The 18,415-nt window shown below is 38.6% G+C and overlaps 1 protein-coding gene and 1 long non-coding RNA gene across 5 annotated transcripts in view; one reads left to right on the top strand and one right to left on the bottom strand.

Annotated features, from left to right (window-relative positions):
- Nucleotides 1–18,415, bottom strand: part of CC2D2B (coiled-coil and C2 domain containing 2B) — a 103,993-nt gene that overhangs the window by 25,205 nt on the left and 60,373 nt on the right. For 2 of the 3 annotated variants that reach the window (XM_043551094.1, XM_043551095.1), the window contains 3 exons: nucleotides 7,979–8,081; nucleotides 2,518–2,627; nucleotides 439–535 (listed from right to left, as the gene is read on the bottom strand). In XM_043551094.1, coding sequence (XP_043407029.1) covers nucleotides 439–535; nucleotides 2,518–2,627; nucleotides 7,979–8,081 — 310 coding nt within the window. Of the gene's footprint in view, nucleotides 1–438; nucleotides 536–2,517; nucleotides 2,628–7,978; nucleotides 8,082–13,336; nucleotides 13,508–16,387; nucleotides 16,483–17,864; nucleotides 17,958–18,415 lie in introns of all 3 variants that reach the window. The other variant, XM_043551097.1, reaches the window with a different exon arrangement.
- Nucleotides 1–18,415, top strand: part of LOC122466553 — a 42,079-nt gene that overhangs the window by 11,902 nt on the left and 11,762 nt on the right. Inside the window, exons 3-4 of one of the 2 annotated variants that reach the window (XR_006292167.1) lie at nucleotides 3,185–3,357; nucleotides 10,686–11,704. This is a non-coding gene — a long non-coding RNA (uncharacterized LOC122466553). Of the gene's footprint in view, nucleotides 1–3,184; nucleotides 3,358–10,685; nucleotides 11,705–18,415 lie in introns of those variants that run through there. The other variant, XR_006292168.1, reaches the window with a different exon arrangement.

Genomic DNA, 18,415 nt, shown 5'->3' with positions numbered 1-18,415 from the left:
GTGGAAAGTGTAGAAGATCTTTTATACACACAAAGCATGAAAAAATAGAAAAACCCAATGAGACATCACAGTGGCATTTCTGAATCAAAATGTTTCTTTCTTGCTTGCTATCTTTCTTTCCAGAAAATAAAAACATTTTCCACACCTGCTATAGTTTAGATGATCGTTATGGACTCTTGTCCTTAAAATCTATTAACAAGATTCCACAGGCCTTTACAAATGCCTTACAGAATTTGGCCCAAATGACAACAGTGGTTGGCTGTGACATTTCTAGCATGCTTTTAATTAAATTAAAAACTGAATTTATTCAAAATTGGAAAACAATAGTACATATAGCTTCTTTCGTTAAGAAAACAAGAAGCTGAGATATGTACATGGTTATAGTTTTCAAACGTCAAAAAAATGTAATAAAAATCAGTTGTGTTTTATACAATTTACCTCATGTTTTTCCATCCTAACTTCATCAAAAATGTTGACATATATATTGTCTTTTATTTTAGACAGTCCTGAAAAGCTATAATCATGTCCTGGTGATCTGTAATTAAGAACAGAATCTTTTAGTTTTAATCAGATATTGTATATCAGAGAGCTTTATCATTTTTTTTAAAAAACAACACAATCACTTTTGGCAGTAATTTACTTCAAATATTACAGAACCATAAACATTTTTAAAGGAAAACTAAATTGGTATGTTCGCCACTAAAAATCAAAGGACAAATTTCACTCCAGTTTAACTCCACTGACTTTGAAGGAGTTACCCACCGGGATGAATTTGACCCAGCATATTTTGTTTCTCTAATTACTGTGTCAATAGATATTTAGTCAAATAAATTGTGCCAGATCCTCATTTTGGTGTAAACTGCTGTATTTTCACTGACTTCTATCTCATATTTACTAAACCATGTTTAGTAAATTTTCTACTCTTTCACATATTTCAGAGCACCAACTGAATGAAAGCTCACGTAACGAACAGAAGATACAGAGGCAGATTCTTTGTTCTTCCAAGTGGGAAACAGGTGGTTTTAAACTGCCTTTGCACACCTCCCTAATTCTAGTTCTCAGCTCCCAGGATTGCTCTAAAATTGTGCCAGTTTATAACAGTCTTTATGGTTGTTACATTTGCACAAAACAGAGCAACTACAGCATTCCAGCCATGTTCCTCATATTGGGTCCACTCCATCCCATACCCTATCCCCAACCATATGCCCTAAATTGGGAGATGGGGAGGTTTGAGAGCCATTATTCCAATTCAATTCAAACAGACTAAGTGGCCACTTAGACCTTAGTCCATCCCGTGCTTTGCTGCACATTGGGCTACCCACATTTGCCATCCTTGCCTATCAACCGCCCTTCTCTCCAAATCTTCCCATTTCATGTTGAGGTGCCTGATGTTGTTCAGAACTGTTTGTTTCCATGTTATCTGCGGTCTTCCTCTCTTTCTTTTTGCGTTTTCTGGGTTCCATTCACGGGCGGTATTTGGTAAGCGTTCTTTTTCCATTCTCAGCACATGTCCCAGCCAGTGATGTCTTCTTTTGTAGATTATTTGTGAGAGGGTACCTTGTCCAGTAATTTTTCTGACTTCTTCATTTGTCTTCCTATCTCTATATGTTATTCCCAATATTCATCTCAGACATTTGTGATGAAATGCATCCATCTTTCTTGGTAAGTTGCCACGTCTCACTGCTATATGTTATGATGGCGATTAACAATTATTTTGTACCCATTCAGTTTTGTCTTGAAGGAGATGTTTTTGAGTTGCCAGATGTTTTTGAGTCTTCCAAATGCAGTGTTTGCCTTCCCGATTCTTCTTCTTATTTCCTTGGAACTAGTACCATCTTGGCTGATGGTACTTCCAAGATACGTAAAATTGTCCACCTTCTCCAGTTTTGATTTCTGTTCCTGTAGTCCCCATTAACATGACTTAACATTTCTTTTCATTGTATACCAAACCTATCTTCTCCATTACTTCTTTTACTTGGTTTGTGCATTTTTGTAGTCTGTTGTACTCAGTGAAGATGCCAACGAACAAACGGACAAGTGGCCACTGGATGGTTATAACTTTTAGTCACTACTGACTTAGCTGGTTTAAAAACATGGCCTAGAGATGAAAAAAAACAGTGTATCCCATTCCTAATGTCCTAAACCATCAGTTCGTAGCCTCAGGGTCATGAATATGTAGTTTTCAATCTGTGGACTGGGGACCCCCGGAGGTCTGCAGACAATTTCTAAGATTTCCAAAAGGGTCCGCACCTCCATTCTAAATTTTTTAAGGGTCCGCAAATGAAATAAGGTTGAAAACCACTGCCCTAAATCATTCAATCCTCCTACTGCATCTCCAACTCTTATACACAGATATGGAAAGGCAGATGAGTTCAGCAGCCTAAATGAAAAACTTTAAAATACTTTTGAAACAAAATGTAACCACCTAACCATGGGAAACTTTGACTCTTCACTGGAGCATTCAAATACTTTTATTTTCTTGTACATTTTTCATGGAGAAGTATGTGGCCAACTTACATAAAATCCACTTGAAGTTCTTCATTCCAGCATGGATGAGATCCATCTGCAGTGCTAGTTCGATAAACTGTGTGCTGGAAAGAAACTTCTACAAATGGACACACACTCACCTAAAACACAAAAATCATACCCTTTATTAGATTTGTACTGCTTTGTTTTATTTCTACATCATCTTATAGAACAATAAAAATGTAGGGACCTCAAGAGGTCATCAAGTCCAGCCCCCTGTGCTGAAGCAGGACCAAGTAAACCCCTAGACTATCCCTGACAGATGTTTGTCTAACCTGTTCTTAAAAACCTCCAGTGACAGGGATTCCACAACCTCCCTTGGCAACCTATTCCAGAACTTAACTACCCTTATAAAGTTTTCCCTAATATCTAACCTAAAACCTCCTTGCTGCAGATTAAGACAATTACTTCTTGTCCTACCTTCAGTGGACATGGAGAACAATTGTTCACCATCCTCTTTGTAACAGCTCTGAACATACTTGCAGACTGTTATCAGATCCCGCATCAGTTGTCTTTTCTCAAGACTAAGCATGCCCAGTTTTTTTAAAGGCCAGGTTTTCTACATTGTTTATACTCCTGGGGGAATTCTGCACCATTGCACAATTCAGAATTTTGCAGAAATTAATGTTGTGTGCACAGAATTTTCTTTTTTCCCTAGAGAAAAGGGCTGTAGAAATGTTGGCTCCGACTAGGGGCTGCTGTACCGAGCAGAGCCCAGCTCACAAATAGACAACAAGGCTGCAGGAAGGGGGAGCAAACTGGAGGGTTCCCAGAATCTGCAATTCCCTGCACACACTGAAGGAAGGAGGCAGCAGTGCACAGGAAACTCCGGTAAGCCCGTGACCCAGCATCAGACTGTTTCTCCCTCTGGATCCCTGGGCTCTAGGAGGGTAGGGTCTGTGAGTGTCTGGGCCTGGGGCGGTGGGGAGCGGTCCACAGCTGGCCTCTGGAGGGAAGGGGTGTGAGTGTCTGGGCCGGGGGAGGGGCCTGCAGCTGGGCTGGGGTGGGAGTGAGTGTCTAGGTGGAGGGGGCCCATGGCTGGGTTTGCGGGCGGGACAGAGAAGCAGGAACTGGGTTGTCATAGGGGTTTATTTAACTCTCTACTCCTGAGGGAATTTGTTGTGTTTGTATTGTTACAGACATACTTGCTGACAGGTATTTTGAAATAATTTACCAAAATAATTGAAACTGATGTGATTATATAGTGTTATTTTGACAAATGGAATTTTGTAGAATTTTTAATATTTTGATGCAGAATTCCCCCAGGAGTATTTTTATCATTTTTGTTGCTCTCTGGACTCTCTCCAATTCATGCAATCTTTCATAAAGTGTGCCACTGAGATCTGGACACAGCACTTCAGCTGAGAGCTCACCAGGGCCAAGCACAGCAGACAGTTACCTTCCGTGTCTTACATACAACACTCCTGTTAATACACTCCAGAGCGATATTAGCCTTTTTCACAATTGCATCACATTGTTGGCTCATATTCAATTTGTGATCCACTATAACCCCCAGATTCTTCTCAGCAGTACTACCAGTTAGCCAGTTATTCCCCATTATATCGTTGTACATTTGATTTTTTTCTTACTTAGCACTTGTCTTTGTTGAATTTAATCTTATAGATTTAATATCTTATAATATATGTCTTGATATCAATGCTACATATGACTTTAGAAAAATCAGATTTTTATTGATAAATGTTGGTAAATGTCAATTTCACCATACACACAGAAACCAATGAAAAATATTTCTACTGATAATTTAAATTTACAGGTAGGCAAAGTAAGAAAAATGCTGTTTGAGAACTTATTAGCGTTTGATATAAGGATACTTTTATATTTTGACATGTGATGTTAGTGTGTGTTTAACGATTTGAAAATTTTATTATTTTGAATCTCACTGTCTACTGTCATTAAATAATTATTGTCTGACCCCCTATACTTTCTAACAATTGTTAAAATTTAAATAGCAAAAATTTTAAAAAAATCACTTAAAACTCAATTTTGCAGAGGTCTGAAAATTTAAATGGATAAAAATAAAAAAATACTTAAAATAAATATCGACATTATCCATCAAAATTACCAACGAATACAAAATTGAATTCTGTCAAGCCTAGCGATATAGCAGAGCGTCTAGGATGACAGCAACAGGGAGACTGTGGTTACCTGCAAGCAAGTAGCAACTAAGAAAATTTTATTCATTAAAGTCCAGCTCCCTGGTGAATAACATATGGAAATTAACCAGCTTATTTACTCAGTACATTAGTGACTGATAAATGATACATCTGGTCAAGTGCTATTTATTTTTAGATAACAGTTGCTCAGTACATATAACGATACCCTCATGAAAGATGACCCTTATCTCTAGAATTTATATTAAGATATGATTCCAACTCTTATGATATATTAAGACTTACAGGTTATTGGGTTCTACAAGACTGAAAGTCTCTCAAATACAGTTTAACTTTCATCTTCTTCTAAGATTTCTGAAAATTAGTTTTTAATATTAATTTAAATTTAGAGTTGTCATTATACATCAGTGAGGCCCAACCTGTGGCCCTGGAGGCTCTAAACTGTGGCCCTGAATGGTGAGTGTTAAGAAGAAAATATGTATTTCATTCTTAATAGGAAATGTGTTCTCTGAGTTGTGTCCTAAAACTTTTAAACTGCAGTGTTTGAATTGACCCCATTAAGACAGGGGGGCAGTAGGGGGCACTTGGAGCTCTATCCCTTCCCTGCTGCAGTTGCTTAGCAGTTCCCCTGGTGACCACCCGCTGCATCATAGGAGGAAGAAAGAGTAGTCTGGCTATGCCATTTGCCTGCTTTCCTACTGGAGTATGGGAGCCCCAGGGAGGGCAGGATAGGAATTCAGCGGGCACTGCCTGAGACTAGGGGAGCACTTAGTAAAGGATGGCTCTCCTTCCCCTCTCCTTCCCATACACAGCCATCAAGGGCAGCCCAGAAGAAAAGAAAAGAAAGAGAATTTGAGAACCAACAGCCAGTTATCACACGCTAATTATTTGCTTTGTCTCAGCGTTGATTAGAGCAGCCAGTGTCAAGTAGTTATGGTATCCACAGGCCCTCCCATGCAATAGCCAGACCACAATGCACTCTGATCACTCTTCCTCTCAACCCCAGCATACCCCTTCCTAACACTGAAATGCCCCTGTGACAAGGACTGTGGGAAAGGAGACACAGAAGCCATCTATGATTTCTCTATGCCCACTGGGACTAACCCCATGTTGGGGAAATCTGCAGCATGGGACCTGCAGGTGGTTCTGCTCCCTTTAGACTGAGCAGAACAGAGAGCCCAAAAATGTTGATTGTGGCCCTTGACCTGTTTGAAATAATGTTCATTTCTGAGGCTGAAAAGGTTGGAAACTACTGCTGTCCAAAATCAGAAAATTTGCATTTTGAGAAATTACCATAAAAATACATATTTAACTATAATAATGAAACTGAAATCCCTCAAAATACCAGAGGTACTGAAGCAAAAACAAGCTGTGACAGAACAAAGGGTTGGAGATCTTTTTAAAGAATAAGAACAAATTCTTAAATGTCAAGAGGAATTTTGTCCCAAATCAATATATTGTTGAGGGACAATTTAAATTAAGTATTGACACAGCAGATACGGTTACAATAAAAAAAGTAAAATTTACCCTCTTATCCATTGTCAAAATACTGTTTGAGGCCTTTGTCATGCCTTTTAAATAGGGCTGTCAAGCAATTAAAAAAATGAACTGCGATTAATCACACGATTAAAAAAATGAATTGCGATTAATCGCGATGTTAAGCAATAATAGAATATCATTTCTTTAAATATTTTTGGATGTTTTCTACATTTTCAAATATATTGATTTCAATTACAACACAGAATACAAAGTGTACAGTGCTCACTTTATATTTATTTTTATTACAAATATTTGCGCGGTAAAAAACAAAAAATAGTATTTTTCAATTCACCTAATACAAGTACTATAATGCAATCTCTTTATCATGAAAGTTGAATTTACAAATTTAGAATTCTGTACAAAAAAATAAAACAATATAAAACTTTAGAGCCTACAAGTCCACTCAGTCCTACTTCAGCCAATCGGTCAGACAAACAAGTTTGGTTACAATTTGCAGGAGATAACGCTGCCTGCTTCTTGTTTACAATGTCACCTGAAAGTGAGAACAGGAGTTCTCATGGCACTGTTGTAGCTGGCGGTGCAAGATATTTACGTGCCATATGCGCTAAAGACTCATATGTCCCTTCATGCTTCAACCATCATTGCAGAGGACATGCGTCCATGCTGATGACTGGTTCTGCTCGATAATGATCCAAAGCAGAGCGGACCAACTGACATGTTCATTTTCATCCTCTGAGTCAGATGCCACCAGGAGAAGGTTCATTTTCTTTTTTTGGTGGTTTCGGTTCTGTGGTTTCCGCATCTGAGTGTTGCTCTTTTAAGACTTCTGAAAGCATGCTCCACACCTCATCCCTCTGAGATTTTGGACGGCACTTCAGATTCTTAAACCTTGGGTTGAATGCTGTAGCTATCCTTAGAAAGCTCACATTGGTACCTTCTTTGCATTTTGTCAAATCTGCAGTGAAAGTGTTCTTCAAACGAACAGGTGCTGGGTCATCATCTGAGACTGCCATAACATGAAATATATGGCAGAATGAGGGTAAAACAGAACATCAGACATACAATTCTCCCCGAAAGAGTTCAGTCACAAATTTAATTAATGCATTATTTTTTTAATGAGCATCCTCAGCATGGAAGCATGTCGTCTGGAATGGTGGCCAAAGCATGAAGGGGCATTCAAATGTTTAGCATATCTGGCTTGTAGATATCTTGCAATGCCAGCTACAAAGGTCCCATGCAAATGACTGTTCTGACTTTCAGGTGACATTGTATAGAGGAAGCAGACAGCAGTATCTCCTATAAATGTAAATAAATGTGTCTGTCATAGCGATTGGCTGAACAAGAAGTAGGACTTAGTGGACTTGTAGGTTCTAAAGTTTTACATTGTTTTGTTTTTGAGTCCAGTGATGTAACAAAAAAATCTACAATTGGTAGTTACGCTTTCACAATAAAGAGATTGCACTATAGTACTTGTATGAGGTTAACTGAAAATACTATTTCTTTTATCATTTTTACAGTGCAAATATTTGTAATAAAAATAATAATATAAAGTGAGCACTGTACACTTTGTATTCTGTGTTGCAACAGAAATCAATATATTTGAAAATGTAGAAAAACATCCAAAATATTTAATAAATTTCAATTGATATTCTATTGTTTAACAGTGCGATTAATCGCTATTAATTTTTTTAATTGTGATTAATTTTTGAGTTAATCACGTTAGTTAACTGTGATTAATTGACAGCTCTACTTTTAAACAATACAAAATGATTCACTCTTTGGGGTTTTTTGTTGTTGTTTGAGTAATTTAAGTTATTTACCTCACTTAGAGGATCAGATGTGTATGATGACTTGCCTGATAGTAGATGTTGACTCCGGGACAGCTTATTAATTGCATATGCTGGCGAATGAACACCTGCAGGTCTTTAGATATAAAACAGGAATGACATACACATTTCAACCAGCTTTTCTTTTGAATCTACATGGCAATTGCTTGTATTAGTTCATTATTTACAGATGCTAGATAATTAGTTTACTATTTACAGATGCTATACATACTTATAAAGAACAGCTAACAAATCAGTAACGCAAATCAAAACATAAATCCCTAAAATGAAGAAATGTCTAAAACTATGGGCCTGATCATGCAGCCACTCCATTGTTCCAGTCCAAATCCCACTGAAGTCATTTCAATCTGGACACATTATGCCTCCAGGTGCTGCCACGGAACTGGAGTGCCTGGTCTGCAGGGGTTCCATTTCAGCTTTTGGGGGCAGAGGGGCAACCTTAACCATGATTCCAGGGGCTACTTAGGCACCTGAAAATTCTAGGTTTTATTTGCAGATAACAATTTAGAAATTAGCTGACAGGAGCACTGTATCTACTTCCTGTTTAAAGAAAGAAAAAAAAATATACAACACCAATTAAAGCCATATTTTAAATTTATATGTAAATTTAGAACAATCAGGAGATAATACAGCAAGATATTCACAATCCCAAGCTTTGCGGTATCAGTTTTGGAGCCTTAACTCAGATACCAGAAACACAAGTTTGATACTTTGGTACACTATCTTTCGTAGAGATAAATAAAAATAAATAAAATCTACTTAAAATCTGCTTACTTTCTCTAACAGACACACTCTCTTACTGCCATTATCTATTCCATTTTAGTCTATAGTTTTTCGTTCTACTAAAACCATATTTACTTAATTTTAATACATGCAATATTTTTCTCTTTTATTAAGAACGAGATTTTATTTTTCTAATTATTTTGGCATTTATGTTTACCAATCACAATCATGGACATGACTCACTAACGTCTGACTCTGTCATTACTATTAGAATCAGACTTGGAACCACATTTGTTTTTGTACAAATTTTAAGCTATTTTACAGATATAATTAAAAATACAATTTGAAAATAAGTGACCATCTCCACAGTATCTATAGTTATGTGTTTAGCTAATTGATTTTAAACTGGCACTGCTAAGATGAGTACAAACTAAATTTACATTCTAGAAGCATATTATTATTTGATTGAACCACTTTAAATAATGACTGACAAAGCACGATCTGGTAATAAAGTAATAATGATACTCCAGCCAGGACAGATTAGGCATTTTAGAACTCATTACTCAAATAATTAAATTTAAGCATAAAAGAGAAATAAAATTATGAAATGCACAGACCAGACAAAAACTAAAATAACAGTACTATAATCCTGAAAGAATAAAATTTGAGAATATATGTGCACTGCACATTTTGACAGGAAGTAGCAAGAAGTAACAATAAGAATAATAATATTGTGTGTTAGAGAATGTGTGCGTGTGTGTGAGAGAGAGAGAGAGAGAGAGAAAAAGAGAGACAGACTGTGTGTGCCTGAGTGTGTCAGCGTCCGTCTCTAAGTGGAACTTGTTCAGTACAGCAGCAGCCGCAGCTCCCCCTCCCAAGCCAGAGGAACCAGCACAGACAAGCTACCTGTCCCCCAACCCCAGCAGAGACCCACTAGGGCATAGCCACCTCTTGCACCAGGCGAGCTCCCCCTGTGCTGCACCAGCTATGGATCAGCATCCCAAAGAAGGGGAAACTTCTTTGGGAAGTGTGTGAGAGAGACTGTGTGAGAGAGAGAGAGAGAGTCTGTTGGGGGAGTGTGGGAAGGGTGATGGGAGCTGGGCAGCCGGAGAGCAGCTGCTGCGGGCTGGGCACCCAGCTCTGAGACGAGTGGATACAGGGAAGCAAAGGCAATTTTGGGGTGGCTATAGTTTCCACAAGCACCCCCAGCACCATGCCTGTTGGTAAAATTATAATGTAGTTAGAAACTCGGGGGAGGGGGAGGAGGAGGGAGGAGAGGGCCTCTTCACCCTCCTTAAATGGCACCCCTGCTGGTCTGCTTCTCCAGCCAGCCCAGCTTCCACAGAAGCATAGTTATCCCTAAGACTATGATAATCCATTTCTATTAATTATAAAGTCCTTTGATAACATGTTAAACTTCATGCAGTTTTTAGGCAAAATAAACTTCAGCCCAAAGGCCCAATCTGAATGTCCCCCCCGTCCCAACACTTGGCAGCTTTTGATCCTGCATTTATGAGCAGCTGGTGAGGCTGTCTTTCTCAGGGACACAATTTCCACATTTTAGCTCCTAGATGGACTCTCACTTCTCCTTGACTGAAATTTTCATAAATTATTTTTGGGCGCGTTAAGCTACCGCTGAGTCTCTTTCATGTTGTAGTTTTGTTTTATTTTCACACTAATCTCAGAACCACAGTGAATTTTTTCTTTACATTTGGGGTATTGTAATATACCATGGATGAAATAATGAATAAACCATCTCTAATTTAATTATTGTTGCTAAATATGATTTGCATTCTGTGAAGGAATCAGCCTATCCATTATTGCAAACAATGTCCAATTGCATGAAAGTTATAGACTGTTGTTTTGTAATGCTAATTATTTGCATAGCAAGTTTGGAATGAGGCACACATTCTTAGATGCACACTCTCTCAAGGAATTTACTTTTTCTTTGTTTCAGATAAACAAGAGCTCAGAACTGCACAAGAATTTAATTGGATTTGGCAACCATTATGCTAGACATCTGTACTCTCACAAACCGTTCCTACATGTTTATACACTGAATTAGTCTTTCATTATGCAGCTGAACTCCAAATAAACGAAAGGACCGCACAATCTGTTACTTTTGTAGGCCGAACACATTACACATACCAGGGCCTCCTTTCATTCCTCCATTTCCCCCGCACCTCCAACAAGTTCCCTGTGAGCCACCTTCCCATCCCTATTTCAGGGACTCCACGCAACCTGCCTCCAACACTTTCCTCCCTCATGCCATGGTCTCTATGTATCCCCCCACTGCTACATGTTAGGGGCTCATTGTGCTCCCCCCCGATTCCCTCCTCCACCACATACCAGAGGCTCAGTGTGCCCATTCCCCCATATGCCAAGGTCTCTGTGTTGCCCATGTTCCCATACAAGGGTCCCCTGTTCTTCCTTCTCTGCCAGGGGCCTTCTCCAAAACGCCAGGGTCCCTCTGTACTGCTTCATTTCTCCTTCCCCATATTTTCCCCTTCTTTACCATGGCAGGGGCGCTGTGTCAACCTCATTCTTCCCCATCTCATGCCAGCAACCTGTGTGGTTCCCATGGCTCCCATACCATTGTCCCCCATTTTCCTCCTCTGTGTTGCCCATGTTCCCATACAAGGGTCCCCTGTTCTTCCTTCTCTGCCAGGGGCCTTCTCCAAAATGCCAGGGTCTCTCTGTACTGCTTCATTTCTCCTTCCCCATATTTTCCCCTTCTTTACCATGGCAGGGGCGCTGTGTCAACCTCATTCTTCCCCATCTCATGACAGCAACCTGTGTGGTTCCCATGGCTCCCATACCATTGTCCCCCATTTTCCTCCTCAGGCCTGGTGCTTTGTGTCCCCCACATTCCATCCACCTTCTTAATGCCTTAGAGATACAAACAGAAATGCCGTCACATGGAATGTTAGACCTTGCTTTGCTCAGCCATAAAGTATAATAAAGAGTAAATGTCTTCATGAATTGAGTCTACAGTACAAGCATTGAAAGTCATGAACTTCTCCTACTTTATCCAAATAATAAAGTACTAATATTTTAAACAAGTTTTTAAATGATAGAATGTTTGTCAAACATTACATTTCATTGGTATAGTTATCACTCTGAATGCATTTTTCTGTAAATACTTTCATTTCCTACTTTATGCCCTAGCAGTATGTTAGCTTTAATGATAATGTTTCTCATGATGCAGTAGCTCTTAAACCAGGTTTGGTGTGTTAAAATATTTAGATTAATATTTGTGGTAGCTAGAAAGAAAATTGTGCTCATCCAATGGAAATACACAGATAGCAACTGTTTTTGTTTGCTGTATTATAAAACTTAAGTGATGTTTTTAAATTTAGTTCCAACTTGCAAATACTATCCTTTTCAGAGCAAGCTTCACTTAATTTTCCAGTCTTACTAGAAGAATATTTCTAAAACTTAAATGAGTAATTACATAAAGCATTAAAGGAAATATTAAGTGGGTGAAGACAACATAGTCTCTACTTTAAAAAAATAGCTTATGCAGTCATTCAGTTGCAGTCATGAAAAAATACTAAATTCTATGAGACTTACAAACTGATCTTCATTTTAGAAGCAAAATATTAAACAAAATATTACTACCAGAGAGTGCATATGGGTCAAAAGTTACATTATGAGCAACTCAATGTGTTTCTTTTACTTGATAAGTAAAACTGGCTAACAAATTATAGTTTCTAATTAAGAACATTTTCTGTCAGATACCATATGATGTCCCAGCCTAGTTGACTTCCTTTTTTTCCTTTCTGTACTATATCTGACAGCTCATACTTAGATGAAGACAGTTAGTTCAATCCCAGCTAAGCAGTATCCAGAAAAGAGCTGAACATATCAACCACCAATCAATCCGTTACAAGAAATCTCATCATACTTTCCATCTTGTGAGTGGAAGGTAGAGCACTCCACCAGATCACCATCTAGGAGTGCAAAATGAAAGGGTGCTGCTTTGTGGAATTCTTCCTTGCATAAACTCCTGCTGGACTGGACAGCTATACTGGGAGCAGGACTTAGGAGACTGCCATGCAAATGGCACAGTATTCTGACCCAATCCTGTAGAACTTTTCTGGGCAAGTTATTGCTGATCCTAAGGTGGTTTTACATCATCCACCAAAGCATATGGTCTGACCTGCTATGTCAATTCCTATGTTCCTGATCACAGTGCAGAAAAGTTCATTTCTGGGAAGAAAAATCTGTACACTTATGCATCAATAACTATACAGTAGCCCTGCATTCTGGATAGCTGAAACAATTCCATGTCAATATAAGCAGCATTAAACACATAACAGAACTATCAACAGCATACTGTTCCTTACAGATAATTTACAGATTTCATTGGAGTTGAATAACTAACAAAATCCTATAATCTGCACTTTTGGTCAGTTACATTGTTTCTTCTTTTAAGTGAGGTCTATAAAACTATGGGAATGCTGTTGCAAGGGAAATGGTAGAAACTAAACTAGACAAAACTCTAGAAAAGATTCATTAGGGAACAATCCTGGACTACGTGGAGGATGTACCAAATTACCTAATAGGTTTTTACAATCCCTAACTTCTGTTCCTATGGTTTCCTACCTAGTAACTGATGGATTTCTTGAAGGAATGTTATAAGCTCTCAATATTCTGATAAGAAGCTTAAGATCTCCATCAGAGACCGTCTGCGCTGGAACTTTTTTCCTCTCTTTTCTTTGCGGCTTTAAATGTCTTCTACGTTCACCTAGCTTAAAAACTGCATTCCTCAATTGGCTAGATAAAGTTGAAAATGTTTTAGTCAGCTTTATATATAAACATCTTCCTTTATTATACATGATTTAAGAAAATGGAAAATTTGTTACCTTTCTATGATTGTGCTCTACACAAAGGCTCCACAAAGTCCACTTCAGACCGTACCATACAAATCTAATTCGCCTGGGAAGCATTTAGAAACTACAGTGAAATGTGCATTACAAGCCCCATATAGTCAGATATGTAAGACAAAAAAATGTTCACCCTTTCCTAAAATCAGTAATATTGATCCATTTGGGGACCACTACTTGGAACAGCCTCCTGCCAAAGGAGGTTTCTGCAACAGAATGAAGGTAAAGCCTGTAATGCTTAAAAAAAGTGTTGATTGATGAGCAGGTGACAGCTTTACAGATTTCATTTAAAGTACCTGATGCCCTTTCTACACAGAATGCTACTGTGGAAAGTGTGGAGTAGGTTCTGATCTCTTTTATAATCAAGGCTAAGTATGTGGAAGTATGTGGAAGCACTCCGCCGAGTTAATGCACTTAATGCACTTAGAGCATTTTCTGTGGGGACACACACACTCGAATATATAAAACCGATTTCTAAAAACCGACTTCTATAAATTCGACCTAATTTCGTAGTGTAGACATACCCTATGTTTACGACACTCTTAACACTGACAGACCTGTGATGCAACAGTGGATGTCAGGCCTAGCTGTAGGTCATTCTGTAAGAAATCCAGAAGAGCTGTACCATCTGGTTTCCTAGGGCTCACATTTCTATATTGAAAGTAATATAAGAATTCTGTCCAGAACCTTGCATAAATCAAGGGGATAGAATAACTATGGGAGATTAACTTTGGAAAAGTATCCCCATCTTATTTAAGGCTTGTTACTCAACAGCCAAACTGTCATGGTCAGGCAGTCTGGCTTGGGATGCAAGAGTAGTCTCTGTCACAGAGATTATGCCACTTGGGAAAATGGAGTGGAGACTTCAGGAATATCTCCATTCAGTCAAAATACTCTGGTCTTTGGTTATAAGAATAACCAGTTTTCGCTCCTTATCTTCTGAATTACTCTCCTTCATGCCAGCAGAGAAAGGAAAGCATAGAGAAGCAGGTTCTGATATCTGTGAGCCAGTGATCTTTGATCCGCTTCCCATGTCTAGAAGAGCCTTGCCTTTGGTTTAATCTTAATGCAGATAGGTACACCTCTCTTGATATCCCCCAAACACTTCCTAGTTCAGGGAAGTGTTCCAAATTCTATCCACTGACAGCTTAGCCAGTCCACTTATCTGTTCGTTGTCACTGTTGCATGGGTAACCCTGAGACAGTTTTGGTGATCTTCCTCGCATAGAAAAGAATCTGCATTACGTCTGCATTTAGACTTGAGTTTTGTGTTCTAGGATCCAGTACAGAACCGAGAATAGGACCCTGGAATTTTCCCCCTCAGAGATGGACTGGGCTTTGGAGTGTTCTAGTCTTTCACACCAAGGGTCCTTGATTGATGAGAATGATTCACTGATCCAGTTTGCGGACCCTTTGGAGCTGAAAAGTACTGACCTTCCCTTTCCATTACCCCTAGGTGTGGTGGGAAGCAAAGGCCCCAACTAATGATTCAAAAACTCTGAGCTCCTTCCCTTGGCAGAGCGAGACCTGCTGGTTGTGAGCAATCATAGTAGAGTCCTGTTTCTATTGCTCCTGAAGGGTCTTATAACAGATAGAGCATCTCTTGGCCTCTGGTTTTCCTTGTCTGGCCCACACTGTCATTATGCAAGGAGTGAGAAACTGAGAGGAGCTCAGCAGGTGGTCTCATTTGGAGAATACAGCCTCAAAAATTTCAGCCTAAAGGAAATGGGGAGGGCCTCACTCACTGTTGCCCCAAAATCTACTTTAAATGCTAAGGATAATGTGGGAGCACTGTACAGGTGCTGTTTGTCCCGCCACAGGCGGAGAATCTAACATAGGAGTAGAAGGGATAGGCCAAGTCCCAGGGCTTGAGGACAAGTCTGAACTGCCTCTGGTATTTTCAGGAAGAGAGCTGCAGCTACAATGTCTTAGGCTGAGGGAATAGATCAGAATCAAGATAATTTCCCATGCTGATAATTCTGACTCACTTCTAAAATGTTGCTTGATGGATTCATGAATAAGAAACTGCAAAGAGAATTCATTTAATCTCATCAAGTTTTGTTTTGTTTCTTAAATTTGATTTCCACTTTTAATATTTACAATTTATATATTATTCCTTTTGACACTTTTCATGTAAATGTAATTTAGAACGTAAAGATGATAGGAACTATTCCTGAAAAATGTGAATCTTCTGATATGTTATGGATTCCTGGTTTTTCCAAAAGAAGCAAACTTTCTGAAGTTTAGGCTCCATTTGAGAACCAATTCTGCATTCCTAACACAGTAACTCCTGAGGATATATACCAAAAAGGATATAGAGACCAAAAATGAAACCTGATATTCCCCAAGCAAGTTATTATGATGAATTGGCTACTCCTGCACAGAAGTGAGATTAGCAAGTTTATGCAATACTAAAACTAGAACATTTTCATAATAGAACCATACACTAAAAAAATTACCAATTAAAACATTCCTTGAATTTTTCTACCTATTCCCTTTCTGACTGATTAAAAAAATCCAAAAGTTCATACTGCAAACTGTTAATCACTTTTCAAAGGACGATCAAGTGAAATGTTCTTTTTAGCTTTTAGCCAAGTCACATCCATTAAACTCAGTGAGAGTCATGTGGCTATATTCTCATACACCAATTTGAAAATATATAGTATTACAAATGTGCCAAGTAAAATATTACATTAATAAAGTAATTCACTTGCATAAATTCATCATCTTTTGATACATTCATTAATTCAAAGTTTAGTTTTTAATTATACCTCATAGATATAATTTCTTCATAATCGCTCACAATATCCATTAAATTAAATTTGTGCTTAACTTTGACAAGTCGCTTTAAAATTAGTTTTCTCATCTGCAAAAAATAATTGAGTTTTTCATGAAAGATAACATCTCTAAAATGAAAATTCATATTTGTAACTATATAGGCAGGAATTCTCCACTATGGCACTTTCATGCTACAGTGCCCCGGATCAGGCCAGGGGAGGATTCCCCCAGTTCAGAATTCTTCTAAAGCAGTTTACACTGCCTTGCAAGTCCACTACTGCAAACCCCAGCAAATAGGTCGCAGATTGGATGGAGGGGAAGTGAGGTAGTGTAGACATCACAGATATCTCTGTTGCTGTTCTGCCTTATGTTGCAAACCATGTGGCAGCCTGAAGAAGCCACAATAACTTAGACAGCTTCCCCAGACTTCCTTAGTTATGCAGGGGATCATTTTGGCCCCCGCAGCAAACTGGAATCTGCAAAGGTGGCATTAAGCCACTTTCCTCCCACAACCTGCGTTGAGAGATTTGTGCTGTATCTCTTAGATCTGCAGCACATAATTTCACCCACAGAATTAATGTACATGATAATTCTAATGGACAGAAAATGTCCCCCCACACTCAGGGTGAGTAATTTGTCTGGACACTGATAAAGTGCCCTTGGGGCAACAGAGGAGAAATCCTTGCCCCTTATCTTCAAAAAAGTCAAAAGTGTTGTGAAACAAACTCCCATTACAACCAGCTGAGAAGAAAAGATTCAAAGCCCCCTCCACCTTCTCTAGTGTATCCCTGCCTCCATTACTTATATTTGCTCACCATTACTGGACTTTGTGTATGGCAGCAACAGAGTAATTTACTAAAATATCAATTTCTTAAATTCTACTTCTGAAGATGCTGAGGTGCTATTACTTCAATAAGAGTCAAAAGGACTCAACATGCCACAGGAAGTACTGAGCATCTTACAGGCATGAGCCCTTGGTCTGGGCCCTAGTCATTGTCACTCTGCGGCTGGTGCATACAGTGCAGTGACAGACATGGGTAATGGAACATGGTGCCCCTCACGTCTAGGTCATCAGCTGAATTCCAGTGCTGGCTGGTAGGAACCAGAAGTCATCACCATCTGATAGCTATTCAGTATTCTATACAAAATTAATTGGCGGTATCAGTCCAATTGAGGACAGGTGTCCAGCTCACCAAAAACACCATCACAAATGACTCCCTTATTTAAAGTCTGGAAGCCAAGGATTGTATGGATATAGAGCCTCAGCTCCAGAAGTCATCTCTTCAGAAAAGGTTTTAGGCTCATTAGTGATGAAGTTTGGACTGCTGCTGTACATTCTACTGTTATTCATTTTCTAGTATATTTCAATGCAACACTGTAATAAGTATCACATTCACATTACAGATTCTGAAAAGAAAAAGTTGGTCATTTTTCTCATAGCCAATACAGTCATGTCAATATTTGTCATACCTTCCTTATAAAGTTGGCAGACCTAATCCTTTGTGCAGTAATAGGATCCACATCTGTCATTGATATATCCTTTTCTAACTGGCTTTCATATTCCTGAATATAGAATTAGGTAATTTTCCTGGATCATATACTGATCTTTACAAAAAATTTTAAAGAAAATGAAGAGAGGCATTTAAACTTTTTAAAAACTATGATGAAATTAACAGAAGTTCCAGAATATGACATCTTTGCTGGATTCTCTCAAAGTGCATCCCTAAACAGTTCACAAAGTTGTAACTAACAACAACAACAACAGAGGAAAAGAGAAATTAAAATGTATAGGCAAGAGGAGAAATATGTGTTTCCCCATACATGACCTGAAAACAAAAGGAGAGTCAAAGAGGTGCAGAGATACAGCAAAGCAGTTTTATGAAAACAGGAACTACAGGGGAAAATGTGTTGGAACTAAAAGTAGTGAGACTGTGTAATAACACTGAGAAAAAAACTGATGCAAATTGAGCAGAGGGCAAAGGAAGAGAAGTAGGGAAAGAAAAAGTGCTTGAACCACCAGT

The sequence above is a fragment of the Chelonia mydas genome, chromosome 7 (genome assembly GCF_015237465.2).
Source record: "Chelonia mydas isolate rCheMyd1 chromosome 7, rCheMyd1.pri.v2, whole genome shotgun sequence".
NCBI classification, from domain to species: domain Eukaryota; kingdom Metazoa; phylum Chordata; order Testudines; family Cheloniidae; genus Chelonia; species Chelonia mydas.
Note: the sequence above shows the minus strand (reverse complement) of the source record. Positions and strands in the feature narration are given on the sequence as shown.